The sequence below is a fragment of the Syngnathus scovelli genome, chromosome 12, assembly GCF_024217435.2.
Source record: "Syngnathus scovelli strain Florida chromosome 12, RoL_Ssco_1.2, whole genome shotgun sequence".
NCBI classification, from domain to species: Eukaryota; Metazoa; Chordata; class Actinopteri; order Syngnathiformes; family Syngnathidae; genus Syngnathus; species Syngnathus scovelli.
In genome coordinates, this window is record NC_090858.1 from 2,789,009 (window position 1) to 2,804,409 (window position 15,401).

A 15,401-nucleotide genomic window follows, 5' to 3' on the forward strand; every position below is an offset into this window, starting at 1 on the left:
AGACATACACACGAATGCACAACACACACACACACGCACGCACACACTGGAAGGCACATCCCCCCGTAAATCCATTTAATTCCATCTCTTGAGCAGCGTGTTGACATAAGAGGCCAATGGGCTTAGCCAAAGCACATTTAAAACACCAGTAAATGAAACCGACTATGAAAAATCACTTAAGGACGCTTAATCGCGGCACACACGGGCGGCTCGTCAGCCAAAAAGGACGGCGCTAATGCTTTGATGGCGCAAACATATGTAATCTAGCCCTCGGTGTGATGCAACGGAAATACGGCCGCAGAGAACGCGGACAAAGTTTAAGAAAGGAGAATAATCCGGCATTGTTACGCCACGGAGGCATAAAAGAGGACCTGGCTGGAACAGAGTGGCTCTTGCGAACAAGTCTGGTGTTTAGCTTAATCCGTCCGGTGCAGAAACGGGATTATCGTCCGCATTCACAACCTAAAAAGGTTCGTTTCTATTGCAGGTTGAAACAAAAAGGGCAGCTGGCAAATGGTGAACTGAATAAAGACACAAAGAAAGCGGCAACATTAAAACCTACAATTTGTTTCTTAAACAATTTTTGGCATATGGTGTAAAAAAATAAAAAACACAGCCATTCTCACATTGCCTGTTTTTTTGTGCTCTCCGTTTGTACGGCTCAAACAACACACACACGCAACTACAGTGTAAATTGTGTGTCTTAATTTCGCGTGGCACGTGTACTCCAGAGTGTTCCTGCTCTGATTACCTAAGCGGGCTCATTTAAGCGGTGACAGATGTGAGGAGAGCTTCTAACGTGCTACACACCCACACAATCCCCACCATCAAATCCCCCCTCTAGAACTCGCCCGCCCTCTCTGGTACAAGCATTACGCTAATAATTAGCGCCTCGGAGGCTTTGAATGGAGCGCGGCGGGAGGTCGCCGGCCGTCTGCGTACCTGTGGGCCCCGAGTGCGTGGAACTGTAAACGTGACGCGTGTGTTTCTTTAAAGTGAGCGAACGAGCGACAAACAGTTGTTGCAAAAGAAAGCTTTCATTACACGTGAGGTGTGTGTGTGTGTGTGTGCGCCTTTATCGGGCGTCTTGAGACCAAGCGGGGAGGCCATGTTATGAACAAATAATTGATACGGAAAGAAAGAAATAATTAGCAGATTTGGGCTGCCGCTTATTCTCTGCTGAGCGAGGGCGTGTGGTGAGGGAGGGGAGGGCGAATGGGTTGCTTAGGTAAAGATTGTGGGGGAGAGAGAGGTGGGACCCCCTGGAGGGAGACGCAATGGAGGAAAAACACTGATGGATGCTCTTAAGGGAAGGCCCCTGGACGCACAACACAAAAGGATTTGCCCGCAATTAGCTTGCAGAGTCGGCTTGCTCACCTGTGGCACCTGTAATGCGTGTGTGTGTGTGTGGTAATAAATGGCCGTGTTTCAAATTGTACATCTGTGTCGGGAACAATTATTGCAACGCTTTTAAATCCTAAAATGACATCATGGCACAAGTGAGCTCATTTGCGATTGTCGTACCATCGCTCACGGTGTTGCCTGGCAGTCGTCCCACCAACGCTCGGTCGATGCACACTTGCTCGAGTTGGGGTCCGCTGAGGGTCAAGGTTACCAGTATGCCACTGCTAAGTAGAAGCTACACACAAGAAGAAAAAAAAAAAAAAACACAAAGTAGACACATTAGAGGGGGGAATGCACACTGGGGAGAACAGCAAAGGAGCACATTGAGCAAACTGTAGTGAAGCTGCTAATTTGTGGCCTGCTCTGGGAGGACCAAGTGGATGTGTGTGTGTGTGTACCTGGCAATATTGTGTGTTCCTCCATCTGGTGTGAACGCAGGTGTTGGTCTGTAACAGTTCCTGAATGAGCGAACAATAGAAGACAAACATGTCGCAATCAGTTGGTGTCCGCGCCAAAAAAAAAAAAAAAAAAAAAGGGGTCACAACAAACCATGTGACTTTTTCTTAAGAATTATTAGAATATAAAGAGGAAGAATATTGTTTGGTTAAAATGCAGAAATGAAAATAATCCAGAAACGTCTTGCCTTGGAATAAAAAATGGCTGACCTCAAATTCAGTCTTAGGCCTGGGTTCTTTTTGTCCCTACCCAATTTCATGTTGTGTGGTAAAACTTTCCCCATCATTCAAGTTTTGGATGATCATGTTTAGGAAAATCGTTCTTACGAGTGGAGAAATATATTTGAACCCACTTATGTGCATCCATTGTGCAGGTGGTACACGTAAGCGGACACTTGCCAACACAGGTACTGCTGCTTGCTCTCACTGTGTTGCGTGTGGATATAATGGCAGTCATTCCTGCCACATTCCAAACCCTGCTGGGGTGATTGGCTGGGTGGAGAAGGAGCAGAGGGATGGGGCGTGGAAGTAAACTGGGTGTTTCTGGTTCCAGACAATAGTTACGAGTGAGCAGTGCGTGTGCATGTGTGTGTGTGTGTGTAGCCGCAGACAGGTTCCAGCAAACAAAGCCAGGTCTGTACTAGTGCCCCAAGTACAGGGGCGAGGGTTGTTGGGGCGAATGAGGGGAGAGGAAGGAAAAGGAGGAGGAAGAGAAGAAGGGAGGAAGGGGAAGGGATGAGGGGGAGAGCCAGCGGGTCCCCCTGATCCCCTCAAATATCCCCCTCGATGACAGAGCTGGGCCAAAAGAGAAGTGATGAGAGAGGAGCGGGGAGGCAAGAGAACAAACGAGAGCGACGGCGAGAGTGAAGGGGCAGAGGTAGCGCAGAGAGAGAATGCCCCTATTTGTTAATCAATCAAGCGTTTCGGAAAGGGAAAACTCGGAAAATCCCCAGAGGGAGGTCGACGACGGCCGGGGGGGGGGCACCTCCAGCTCCTTCAGCGAATCGCGGAGCTTCTCCGGACGGCGATTGGCGGGGGTCCACGAGTAGCCTCGAGCTAGAAGACAAAACGATGCCGGAGATCATGTGACTTGAACTTTTTAACAAGTAGAAACTGGAGAGAGGGAGGGAGGGACGGGGGAAAAAAAAAAAAAAGGGGGCAAGAATGCAAACAAAATCCAGACGTATTTAGGCTGAGTGTGACAGGGGGTCAACGTGGTGAATAAAAGGTGGTGACAACACAACCATGCGCAGGAAAGACGGAAGTGATGCTAATTATGTTCTGGAAAACGAGAATAACGAGGAGCAGTCATTAAATGATGCCCGTCTATCATCTCAGCTTGCTTTTTTTGCGGTTCGAGAGATTGGACGGGGACGGAGAGATGGACTAGATGGATCTAGACATACTCACAGAATGAGCTGATAAACATTCTATGGTGACGTGTTCAAAAATAATTTTGCTCGGCGAACCTCATGCTGCATCACACGATAAAAACATTTGTTCAGTTATCACGACTCCGCCGTGATTAGCGCCGTTAAGAGTATGTTGATCTGCAAAAGCAATGTTTTAAAGCACAATACTAGAATAAAGTGGTTTTCCATTACTGCGGCGCCGTCCCCAGAGCAGCCAGCGGAAGCGTTAAGTCGTCCGCTTTCAGCCCGGAGTAGCCGAACGTCCTTTCAAAAAAAAAAAACGGTTCCTCGAGGAGAAGCGCGCACTTAATTGTGGCGCACTCAAGTTATCTCCCCGGCGCAACCTCTCGCTCGGCGCGGCGCGTATCGCCGCGTGTGCAAAAGGCCTCCTTCATGTTGCTTTCTGCATCTCTGGTGGCCACGCGGCGAGAGGAAACAGAAGACATAATTGAATTTGAGCATCTGCTGGCGGACGCGTATAAACGACCTCAGCTTCAATGGCGGGGGACGGGAGGGGGGGGTGTTGCTTTTAATGGGGTGCAATATCTGGAAAATAAAAATGAAGGTTTTTCATTAAGAAAGGGTGTGAGGAGGAGGTAAACAGTATGTAAATGCAGGACGGGGGGGGGGGGGGGGGGGGGGGGGGGGGAGTGTTTGTCTCCTGATAAGGGTGTTTGTATTCAACGACTGGGTGAGTGGGTGCGTGAGAATACAAGGAAGTGATTCGCCCAAGATGTTAATAATTGCAGATTGGGAAAAAATGTGAATTGACTGTACCTTCAGTGAAGTAGATTTTCTCATTGAAATAGTGATGCTCCTGGTGATTGGCTGCAAAGGGGGGGGAAATGTTTCAATGGCAAATCTTTAAAATGATTGTTAAACTTTGACAAGTTCCGCCCACGTAGACAAAAAGAAAATAAAAATCTCCCATCAAAGTAGAATGAATTGGATCAAAATGGCTCCTGTTCAATTTTAGGGTCATTAAGATTTTTTTTCAGGAATGAACACCAAATTTCGCTCATTGAACGCTCCAACCTCAAAATGTTTCGAATCAAGATGGAAAACTTTTTCTAAGTTCTACTAAGTTTTTCACCGGGTCAAGTTGCGGACTCATTAAACAATTTTTTTTTCCCACCACAATACACCAGCTTTCGAAAATGTCCGAGTTTTCCTGCCCTGTGAGGCCCTCAAAAAGGTGATTCGGATTCATTCGTTCATTACCAACAATGCAGCTTAAACACCAACATAAATCTGGGGGGGGGCCAGTTTTGGCAAAGCGCGCCGCACGAAAGCGGCGCCTCTCGCCCGGGTCGCAGCCAGCAAGACGGTGGTGGGCTCTCCAGTTGGAACACCTCCTGGATAAGTAGTATTAATCAGATAAGGAGGTGGGGTGGGTAGGGGAGGGGGCGGGCAGGCCCAGACACAGGCACCTGCTCAAGGCAAGGGCTTGACGAGTGTAGGGGGGTGGGCTGCTGGGTTATTTGGCTGCAGGGGACCCCCGAGGCGCTCCATTGAGCCTGGGCCTCCCTCTAGTGGGCGTGAGGCGCTTGACTGTCCAATCCACAAAAACAGCTCTGGCCAGTGTCGGATGAAATGATGACTTTAATCATCCTTTCGTGGGACAGCAAGGCGGCATTTAGAAACGATTTTGTTTAACTACAGGTAAGTGGGTTAGGTGTCATCTGAATTTGGCATTAGCGAAACATTTAAGAACCTGAAATATTTGATTGCACTCGATGGCTATCGTTACAATCCCATGTGGAAATGTCGCAATACGTTTGGATGCTGACTCCTCCTCCTCCTCCTCCTCCTCCTCCCTGCACTGTGATATCAAACCACACTTTCATAATCCTCCAAATGAAAGGATTTGGAGGCAGAGCATCGTTCCTCCATTGAAGATTGGAAGCGGCTATTCAAACGCGAGAAAGAAAGCAAACGCATCGCTATTGAAAAGGAAACTAAAAATAAAACATGGCGATGGCGAGGAAAGGGAGGAAGCCCAAATCTGCTTCGGACTTCGGCCTGAGGCGATACAAGGCCGGCCCCGCATGGGCGGAGGCCGGAGGGGCCTATTGCTATGAGATCTAGGACAAAGTCAACAGTTTAGCTCTCCTATCGCTTTGTGGCAGGACCCCGGGTCAACAGCGTCAACGCCAGGCCGGGCTTCATCATCATAACACCGATGGGTGCACGTTTTCGTATGTAAATCCCACATGCTAACACAGCCTCGATGTGTACAAAAATGATCAAAGATGACCCCCACCCAAAAAAAAAGCATATAAGTCTTGTGTGTGTTGACATCTTACGTGCACACAAATACAACTTATCTGAAACGCAAACACAGAGGCAATATAAACACTATTTACCTGGCTCTGCTTTATCGTGGTACTGATACGTGCCAATATCCGTGTCTGCGGGGCGAGAGAGAGAGAGAGGGAGGGAGAGAGAGAGGGAGAGATGAGTATTGTGCTGTCGGGGTAGAAAAAAAAAAAAAAAAAAAATCACACAAGACAAATCAGCAATTTTTGCACCGTGGGATAAACAATCGCTATCAGCCACTGGCCTGTCCCGTCTGCCAGCGCCGTGCTTTAGATAAGACCACTGGAGGGAGGTGAGAGGAGGAAGGAGGGGGGGGGTGGAGGATTGAAGGGGTCCAAGCCAGAATGGAAACGGGTAGATGATGGGGGGGGGGGTTAATAAAGACAAGTGTGCCCATTTTGGCCCATCTGAGAGACTCAAACTGACACGTAGACATTAAAAATAGACACACACACACAAAAACACGCGAGCTGAAAAACACACACGTATAAACCGGACAAATTGCTGAGGTGTGCATTTTTCTGACGTTATTCCGGCAGGCCCCAAAAGTCGCACGACGCATCATTTTTTTTATCACGCCGCCACTTTTGCTGCTGAGGTCATCCTAATAAAACAGGAAGCAAACGCACAGGTCACCTTTAATTTCTCGTAACAAAGCCAAAACTATTTTGTCAATCTACAAATATCACTATTCTGCTACTTAGTGTGAAACTTTTTCTTATTAAATTTAATGTATCGGCATTGTGAGCACGGGCGCGTGTTAAAAATCTACACAGCGTTTGTTTTTTTTGTTTGTTAAGGCGGACGTTGACAGGAAGGTGTGTCACGACTCAGCGATCAGGCTTCTTTGCTGAGATTTATCCCGGCACGTTTTTGTAAGATAGAAGGTTTAAAAAAAAAAACACCAAACAAATATGGCAGTGTAAGACGGGATACACACGGAACACAGTTAAATTCACACATCGTCATACATGAAGGGGGGAGGGGGTGAGACACTATCTTCCGCTAGAGTCCAGCAGACTGTGAAGGACGGAATGGAAGGGACGGAAAACAAGAAAACGTTGAAGCGGAGCGTGGGGAGGAGATGGGCAGATATGCGGCGAGCGTGGAAACGGACAAAAATGTCAAGCGAGAGGTCGCTATCGGATGTTTATTGTGCGCTTATGAGAAAGGTAAACTATCAATGTGGACTTAATGTGTTTTCACTCAATGTCATATGTAATAGTCAAAAGTTTATATATCTGACCAAATTAAAGAACGTTTTGACAATGGTATGTCTTCAAAATGCCTACGTGTGTGTGTACGTGTGGTCTTCACAACAAGCACTTTTTCCCCTCGTCAAAATCCCCGCAGTCACGCTAAACAATTAAAACCGTCATCGACGAACAATCGAGCGCTGTAAAAGCAACGCGAGGAACTTCAAGTGACGACAAAGAAGGCAACAACGAGCGGCGCCGACCCGGGTGTTGACTGAAAACGCCTCTCTGTTCACGTCCGATGGAGAGCAAACAAAGTGAGCGTTGACAGGCCGCGGCAGAGTCGGGCGCCGAGCGGAGCGGAGAATCGGCAAGTGTACCTTGGACTTGGAGGGAGCTCTTGGTGGACCACAAGTGGAGCTCAGCCAGGCAGAACGCCATCTGACGGACAGGTGTGAGCTGACTCTGCTCAGAATGAAAACAACGGGAAAAAGGACAGAAGATGGGGAAGGGTCAAACATGCTTGCAGACACCCAATTTTTTTTTTTTTTTTTGGGTGGAGTTCATAGCGGCAGAAAAAAAAGTGACCTGCGGCTATTGTTGTGGTATTTTCACACGCGCACGTGGAATGCTGTTGGCTTTGTTTGAGCTGTCATTCCTCAAGTGCGCGTCCGTCACTGCACGCCGGTGATGCGTGAACGATTGGGGCGTGGGTTTTGACCACCTCCCAACGTCAGCCCGAGTTCACGAGTCGAAGTGGGCTTGTCTCTCGTTTTCGTCCCGTTTTGCTTCCATTCGGGAACTACGTTGAGCCTTTTGTTGTAGTACCAACACTGACCTGTAAGAGGCAGCGTAGTGCCACAGAGGATCCTGACTGTCGGAAAATAGAACGACCGTGATTACCGTTTTCCAAGCAACGGAATTTGCTGAACTTATCGGAATGTGTGTAGCCTGAGTTGTATGTTCGAATTTTGTGGGTGTAAAAAAAAAACATATTTGGCACATGTGAAAAAACACAGAGTCAAAGGCAAGGCAGTTATATTGCAGCGTCGGCTTCTCTTTCTGATTTCCTCTCTGAGGAGTCGCTCTTATCTGCCGCACATACTCCTCCTGGTGCGGCGGCGGCAGGAGTGTGTGGAATATCTCATTTTGCTGCCCAAACCCCTCAAACTACAAGTCCCAACAAAAAATACGGCCAGATAACATGAGGTACCGTGGAAACGCTGCGGCTAGCATGGCGCGGCGGAACGACTTTAGCGACATAAGAGGATTCTTCTCTCTTTCTCCTAAATGGCTTTTTTTTTTTTTTTAGAAGGCATCAGCCATTTTTTTGGGGGTGGGACTACTGTCAGATAGCTTTCGTTTAGTTATTGCACGCCTGGTAGAGTCAAAGAAAAGTTTGATACCTGTTCAACCTTTGCAGGTAGAATATAGGTGAGGGGAGGGGGTGAGTGGATTCGTCTTTACATTGTCAAGAAGCTGCTTTCACATCAAAGGAGGGTTGGTGGAGTAATTTGGGGGCTCTTCTTTCAAAGAAAATCGGACCTTGTCTGGTGTCTGCGTCTTCTGTGCTCTGTATTGACGTTGCGCCTCTGGGTGGTCGCATTTTTGTCAATGCGTGCGTCACAGAGTAAATGTTTGCGATCTCGAGGGGGTTCATAAAATACGTTATGAATGTGCATATTTCAAGTCAGGATGGGAACTTGGGAAGCAGCGTGCTCAAAGGCAGCAATGAGTTTCTTAAAGGTGAAGAAGAAAAAAAAAATACAATGCCAAGAGGTTATCTGGCTTTTAAGCAGCGGAAATTAAGACAAGAGATGCGTCAGATAAGCGAAATGGGGTTTTGTGGAATGAATAATTTGCAAAGGTGATGTGGCGATTACCTCGAGGTGTGCACTCAGGCTTTCACGGCGTACACGTGGAGCTGCAGGCGGCGTAAGTGGAAGGCCCTGGAACGAAAGAAACGCTTTGCTTTGACATCTTAAGAATTCTTTCTCATTCTCGCTGTCATGTGTGACCAAAACGAGACTGCGGTCGCCGCCCAAAAAAAAAAAACGTGACTGACATACACGCTGCGGCAAAGCGGCGCCAGGGAGCGGGCCTAGAGTCTTTCAGTCTCGCGGGATCCCATTCAGAATAGAAATGATGGACAGGTAGAACAAAAAGGTAATACGGCTCGGGCGAGGTGACAGCTACATTCGTGTGTGTTTTACACGACACGTCAATCGGCGGCAGAGGGGAAACTACCCTGACGTGGCCTCGGGGCAAGTCGAGAGCGGGAGTATGAGGAGTGTACGTATGGGAAGAGGTTACTCGCTGAAAGTCGCATTCCAGGTTCAAGGGGCATGCAGAGGTGAAGAGTTCAGATGTCAAAAGTGAGCTTTCGGGGTTGGCCAAATTGTTTTGTTTATTAGGTCAGAAGGTTGCATAAATGGACAAGTCGCCTTTGGCTTGTTGAAAAGGTGACAATTGTGTCGATCATATGCAGAGCTTGTCGACAAAAAAAAAAAAAAAAAAAAAAAGAATTAATATGTTGTATTTAACTGATGGAATTTTTCATTTTTCTTGAAAATTTTCACACAAGAAAAATAAAATCTGTTAAAATTATTAACAATGTCCATCAATAGAGTCAAATAAAATATATCAATTTTGAAAAAAATAATATAAGTATAATACATGCTAAGATAGTTTCTGTATGTGTATTTAGCATTTATTGCCATATTGTAACATTTAGTCAAAATTAAAAATTATTACAAATATATATTACAAAAATGAAGCAAAATACAATAAGATTGTCATGATCCATTTTAAACAAATGGAGAAAAAGTTATTATTTTCTAGTCATACACTATTTGAATATTTTGTGATTTTTCTCATGAGGTTTTTAAAATTTTATCTGAAATTCAAACAAAAAATACCGTTCTTTGGGGATTTTTCTAAAAAATAAAAGGTTTCTGCAATATTGATGTTTTACGCTAACCTTCTACCTACAATTGACCTTTTCTTTGCTCTCTGCTCCTGTAATGTGTTTCCCTGCCAATAAAGGGATTATCTCACGAATTTGACTAATTCACCCAAAAGCAGGACTCAAAGTGCAAAGTCCAAACACCTTTAAACATGATCTTGTGGCCTGAGTGAGCAAAGAAAAGCGGAGGAGGGAGGAGGATGCCGCGGAGATGAGAGGAGGCCTTTCTAAGCACAAGTGTAAACGTCATTAGAGGAGCTAATGGAGGGAGGAAGGTGGGAAAAAAGGGAAACTCACTCCAGCAGAGGTATTTACCCAACGCCTGGAGCAGAAAGGCAAACAGCCTCAGTAATGACTGAGAAAGAAAAAAAAAAAAGGTGTGTAGATAATGATGGAGAGGAAGCAAAAGTGAGGACGACATCCCGCTTGATTATGCCTTCAACGTTATTTCGAACCCATCCAAATCTTTCTAAACATTTACACGCTGGGGCAGTAACGCTTGTCGCTCCCTCCTGTTCCGCTAATAGGCCTAATCCCGCCAAGCGTTTGGCTAAAAGCTCCCGTGTATCTGCTCCTGCGGCGACGCGCAAGGGCATGAAAGGCAATACTATTTCCACGGCAGCTGCACAATTGCCCGGCCGGCCGGCTTCAAAGGGAACCCGGGCCAAGATGCGCCGCGGCGGTGCCGCTACCCTGTCGCCGTCGAGGTGACACGTGTCACGCTGAGGTTTTGTTTACGCTCTTTTTTTCTGCTCCTAAAGCCGGTTGCTGTCCCGCCGTTCGTCCCTCACCTAATGACCGCGAACTAGTCACATTCAGAATATAGTACCGGAACATATACCGGATCTTAATGCAGTCAACTTTTCAACCTGTCAAAAGCTCGTTGACGTCCTTTCAAAGTTGCCGTCGGGCTGACGGAGTGGCCGCCGACCCCGGTAGAAAGGAAAGGTCACGCCGAACGTCCCCTAGACTTCTTAACGGTCTTATTCAGCCGTCACGCGTTCACACACGGGTTGTCTGTCACCTCCCGGACGAGGCCGTGACACCTCGGACACACCTCGGCGGGCTTTCTGTCTCGCTCCACCTGTGACAGGTTGATACGACGGCGAGTCGATGGCACTCGGAGCAAAAGGGCTCGCGTCTGCGACCTCTGAGATGGATTCCGGTGTCGCTATCGCCCTCTCAAACCTCCGACTGAGGCATTCTGCCATCTACAAGTAAATAATCTTTTCCCCTACCTTGTCTACTCCCAGCAGTGACCTGGCAGATGTCAATCATACTTAACTAAAGTGCATCAAGTACCAAAAACAAACAACAAACATTCTGGATCCAAAATGGCATCTGGGTTTCCTCTAATTTCAACAACTGACTTTTTCCTTGGCAGATCGTCCAAATGATTATCAAACTTTGACCTCATTCTTCACCCATTTCAACTGATGCAGGCGAAAAAAAAATCTTGCAATTTAGCGTGACCCAACTGTCTAGTTTAACTGCTTTGTTGCTGTTTTTTTTTAGATCTGGAATTCACCCAAAACGGTCCTGAACTTCCTGTTCACTTTTGGACACGGGGCCTTGTTAAATATCCTTCCATAATCCACCTTTTTTTTTTTTTTGTCAAACAGTCAAATCTAAGAATACCTGCCAAATAGTCACAAAATGGCTTCCCGTGACTACGTCAGACATTTAACTCAAATTCATATGTAAGCTAATATTCAGTGTTAGCAATCGAAGCTAACAAATCGGTTAACTCATTCCTGACCAACAAACGGAAACGCAAACAAAACCGACACTCCTTCCACAAATGAAGTGAATTCTGTACTTCTACACGGCACAAAAGCAGAGCTGAGCCTCTATTCGTGGGTCAAGTCTTGTCTTGTCAGACGAGGTATCCTCTTCCCGTCGGAGTTGACGGCGAGGAGCAGCAGAGGGGCCGCCGCCGGGCCTCGGAGTTAACCACACTCTGACCCCCCTTTGACGTCAGGATAGGTTCGCTTTTCGCATTTTGACGATTAATCCCGAGCTGTGCCCGACACTGTTAACAGGGCAACGGTTCGAGTTAAAACGCAGGAAGTTGGGAAAAGCAGCGGGCGGGGATAAGAAATGATCGCTTGACTGACCTATTCACGTTCCTGCTCATTTTACACCGTCTGGGCCATTGTTACATAACAGAATATACAGTACCTCACAAAGATCACGTCAGTCATCATTAGTCTCGAGTTTTGAACGCTGATATTGTGTTTCGCTCAATTGTGCGGCTGCTGTGATTGACAAAAGCTGACAAACAATTGCTATCGAAACAAACCAGTTTTCCGGCCTTCTGTTAAATCGAAACACTGGGCCCAAATGTCTTGGATATATAATAAATAAAATCAATCATCTTAATACTAATTTTCAAAGTTCACTTTTCACCGTGTCCCCAATAGTTTTGTCCATTTCGTTGACTGTTTAGCCCTCATGTGTCCCAACTTTCAATCCAAAACTGGCACTTGTTTCCCTTCACACACCCATACATACGCTTAAGGTCGTCTGGGCGGGCCCACATCCCAAACGGCCCTTCTGTTGTCACGGCAACAAGCAGCTATCCTGGCTAACATCTGCCGCGCGACCCCGGGCCGCTCGAAACGGGCCTTAATCCCCGCACGGAGCCGTGTTGTGGGGGAAAACATTCTTTCCTTTCTTTGGGGGCAAGGGAGGGGGGGGGGGTGGAGAGAGAGAGAAAAAGAGAGCGAGAGAGAGAGAGAGAAGGCAAACAGGACCAGCCATGTTGCTGCTAACCTGCAGGCGAGCGGATCATGCAGTGCTGTCTGTTGCATGGCCCCTATATCACCCCTGCAGCCCCCTTCTCCTCCACCCCCGAATGCAACATTATGGCTGTGCAGAAGGGTGTGACAGCCAGCTTTCGGCACTGAGTTGCCATCGGCGGTCCAGTTGGATGGATTTGGGATCTGGGGTTAATGAAAGGTCTGACGAGCTGGCCTTGGTCGGCTAAAATGACATCACTTTGATTAGCGTTGATTAACACAAAAAATTTGGAATTTGTTGCGTAGAAATTGGCATACAAGACAACATGTTACTAGACTACAAGTGAGAATTTTGTTGCAAGTTCCAGGAGTCTAATAGTTAGCCAAGTAATATTACTAGCGCAGCAGAGGACTTTACTTGTCGAAATTAATTGAATACTAGTAGGCCAAAATGTCGCGAGTCGTGGTCTTAAACGTGACTAACAAAATAAAGCACAAAGACCTTAATCTGGATATCAAATAAATGTTCAAACGTGAAGACGCGTAAAGTCAGCATGCAGCAGGTTGGCGCCCCCTAGTGGCTAGCAAAAAAGCACTGTTTAACAAAACAAACAATTTCAACCCAAAGTATCCCTGTGAGGTCTAAAATTACAAGTTGACATATCAAAAACAAGTCAAGCCAGGGTAATATTCTGATAAGCATCGCCTTCGGGGAGAAGATCCGCAGTGGAGAAATAAGGACACCGCTCTGTCAATCAGTCCATCGGCGGCTATGAAATATGCATTTGTCTTAATATGGAGTTTGATTCCATCAAAAGCCATTTCACGGACCATTTGCTTATGCAAACGTCTCTGGGAGACAGACAGCGAGAGAGAGGGAGTGCGGTCGAGGCTCACTTGGAAGAAACACACTTCCAGCATGCCAGCGTTTAAGTGTATGTGTGTGTGTGAATTAGGAATTTTAATTGAATAGTTCTGCATCAATGCCAAGAACTTACTCGGTGTGTTTGCTGAGGCCTGGGTTCTCTCCGATTGTCAACACTGTCGTTCTTTTCCCTCCCACATATACACAAGAGGCACGACTTGAAATCTCCTCAGGTTTCATCAAAAGACAGTAAGAGGGACTCGTTGAGACCTTCGCACGCGGCCGAGAAAACCCACTTTGGATCAGCAACTTTCAAAATATGACTTATCATTTTGGACCTGACTTTAGCCGAGAGGCCGGGTGATTCTCGGACTAGTTGCCAGCCAATCATAAATCCATAAAATCATTTAAGGTCCTGTTAAGCAAATTCAGAGGTGTGTATTTTTTTGTGACATTCTGGATTTTAATTTTGTCCTTCATTTTTAAATGTCTATTTTTAATTGTTGAATTTAAAGCACATTGAGTTACCGATGTATGAAATGCCTACTTACTCTGTGTGAAGTGGCGACCAATCTTCTGGGATCACAGGTCGACAACGTTAGTAGTGTTGACTGTGGTCTTGCACTGCCACCTAGTGGAATACAAAGATGAGACAGGAGGCCCGTTCGTAACACCAGAGCAATTGTGCAACAGAGCACAAAAATCTCACAGAGTAGACATGACAGTAATGTCGAGACTCGCGACGCTACACGGGCGGGGATGTGGCAACTTCAATCTGGTCACGTTTGCAGAGAGACCATAGTCTACCGGAGCAGATAAAAAGCTGATTTGGGGTGTCCTCCTGGTTATACAGTATCTGCCCTCAACCCCCTTCCACAGCTGTCGACGTGACGGGGGTCTCGCTCAGGTGCACCCTTCAGGCCCAAGTGGAGGAGCAGAATAGGATAGCGATAAAGAAAAGAAAAAGGGGGTAAGAGGAGGGAGGTGAAAGGACAAAGGAGGCAAAGCGAGCAATGTTCCAGAATCCTCCGCTGGCTGAACTTTTCCCAATGTCACTTCTGAGTGGCTCCAAGGGACATAAGATACACCTCGATTATTTTTATAGAGAAAAAAACAGAAGCACCAGGCCAGTGTGGCAAACGGGTACCAGATCATATCACGCTGTATGACACTTATTTAAACACAAAAGTTGGACCTACACATTTAGACAGACATTAAATATGTCCAGTATGTTTAAAATGTGTTTACAGTTTGTGGGAGGGGTAAAAGTAATAAATTTAGTGATTTAGCCATTTTGCCATCATTTGACAGATACAACATGAAACAAAGAATTTTAAGTAAATTGATAAGACCATGCTCACCTGGAAGGTATTCTCTAAAAGCCAAAACCAAGAGACCTTTGCTGACAACGACAATGAAACCACTGTAAATAGAGACACAATAATAAATATTGAATTAATTGCATGTCCAAGATAGTCACTGAATAAAATGATAACGTAGAGTAATGCAGCACTGATTTGGGGGTTAAACTGTAATGCAGATGTTTATCTATTTGTGACTAGAGACGTTAAGTTACGTTAGATAAGAAGAACACCACAACATTATTGAAGTTGATCAACTGGTTTTATCACTGGTTAGATGACTTACAATGCGGTTATGGGATTAGCATCTTCTTTTTACGTGTCTCGCGTCCAACTTCATTCCAAACTTTCATCGCCCACGACGTCAAATGTCATTTAAGCAACCCGCTTCACTAGTTAACATGTTAATTTAAACTGTGTGGACGTCAAACGTCCCATTGGAGCCAACAAGACACGACTGTTAAGTTTTTATTTTTCTATAAATTAGCATTTGCTAAATGCTAACTTCCGCAGCGTCATTGGCGTCACCAGGCAACAGCTGTGGTAGCAGGCTAATTAGCGAGACTGACGATATCAGCAACTGGTGGGCTTCAAAGTGGATTTTAACACACGTTAATAAGTATTTTACGTTCACTAGTTGTAGAAAAATAGTTCATTTGTGGTTCCATTTTTTCAAAAACCTA

At 46.1% G+C, this 15,401-nt stretch overlaps 1 protein-coding gene across 19 annotated transcripts in view; it reads right to left on the bottom strand.

Annotated features, from left to right (window-relative positions):
* wdpcp (WD repeat containing planar cell polarity effector) overlaps nucleotides 1-15,401 on the bottom strand; it is a 50,277-nt gene that overhangs the window by 22,723 nt on the left and 12,153 nt on the right. For 3 of the 19 annotated variants that reach the window (XR_007484852.1, XR_007484853.1, XM_049735042.1), the window contains exons 2-10: nucleotides 14,719-14,780; nucleotides 13,909-13,988; nucleotides 8,670-8,735; nucleotides 7,167-7,251; nucleotides 5,638-5,682; nucleotides 4,049-4,099; nucleotides 2,845-2,915; nucleotides 1,803-1,862; nucleotides 1,525-1,639 (exon numbers count right to left, since the gene is read on the bottom strand). Coding sequence is in view for 17 of the 19 variants with exons in the window: in XM_049735042.1 (XP_049590999.1) it covers nucleotides 1,525-1,639; nucleotides 1,803-1,862; nucleotides 2,845-2,915; nucleotides 4,049-4,099; nucleotides 5,638-5,682; nucleotides 7,167-7,251; nucleotides 8,670-8,735; nucleotides 13,909-13,988; nucleotides 14,719-14,780 (635 nt within the window). In the remaining 2 variants the exon portion in view is untranslated. Of the gene's footprint in view, nucleotides 1-1,524; nucleotides 1,640-1,802; nucleotides 1,863-2,844; nucleotides 2,916-4,048; nucleotides 4,100-5,637; nucleotides 5,683-7,166; nucleotides 7,252-7,374; nucleotides 7,625-8,669; nucleotides 8,736-10,989; nucleotides 12,418-12,526; nucleotides 12,737-13,908; nucleotides 13,989-14,066; nucleotides 14,272-14,718; nucleotides 14,781-15,004; nucleotides 15,397-15,401 lie in introns of those variants that run through there. The other 16 variants (XM_049735045.2, XM_049735044.2, XM_068652513.1 and 13 more) reach the window with 14 other exon arrangements.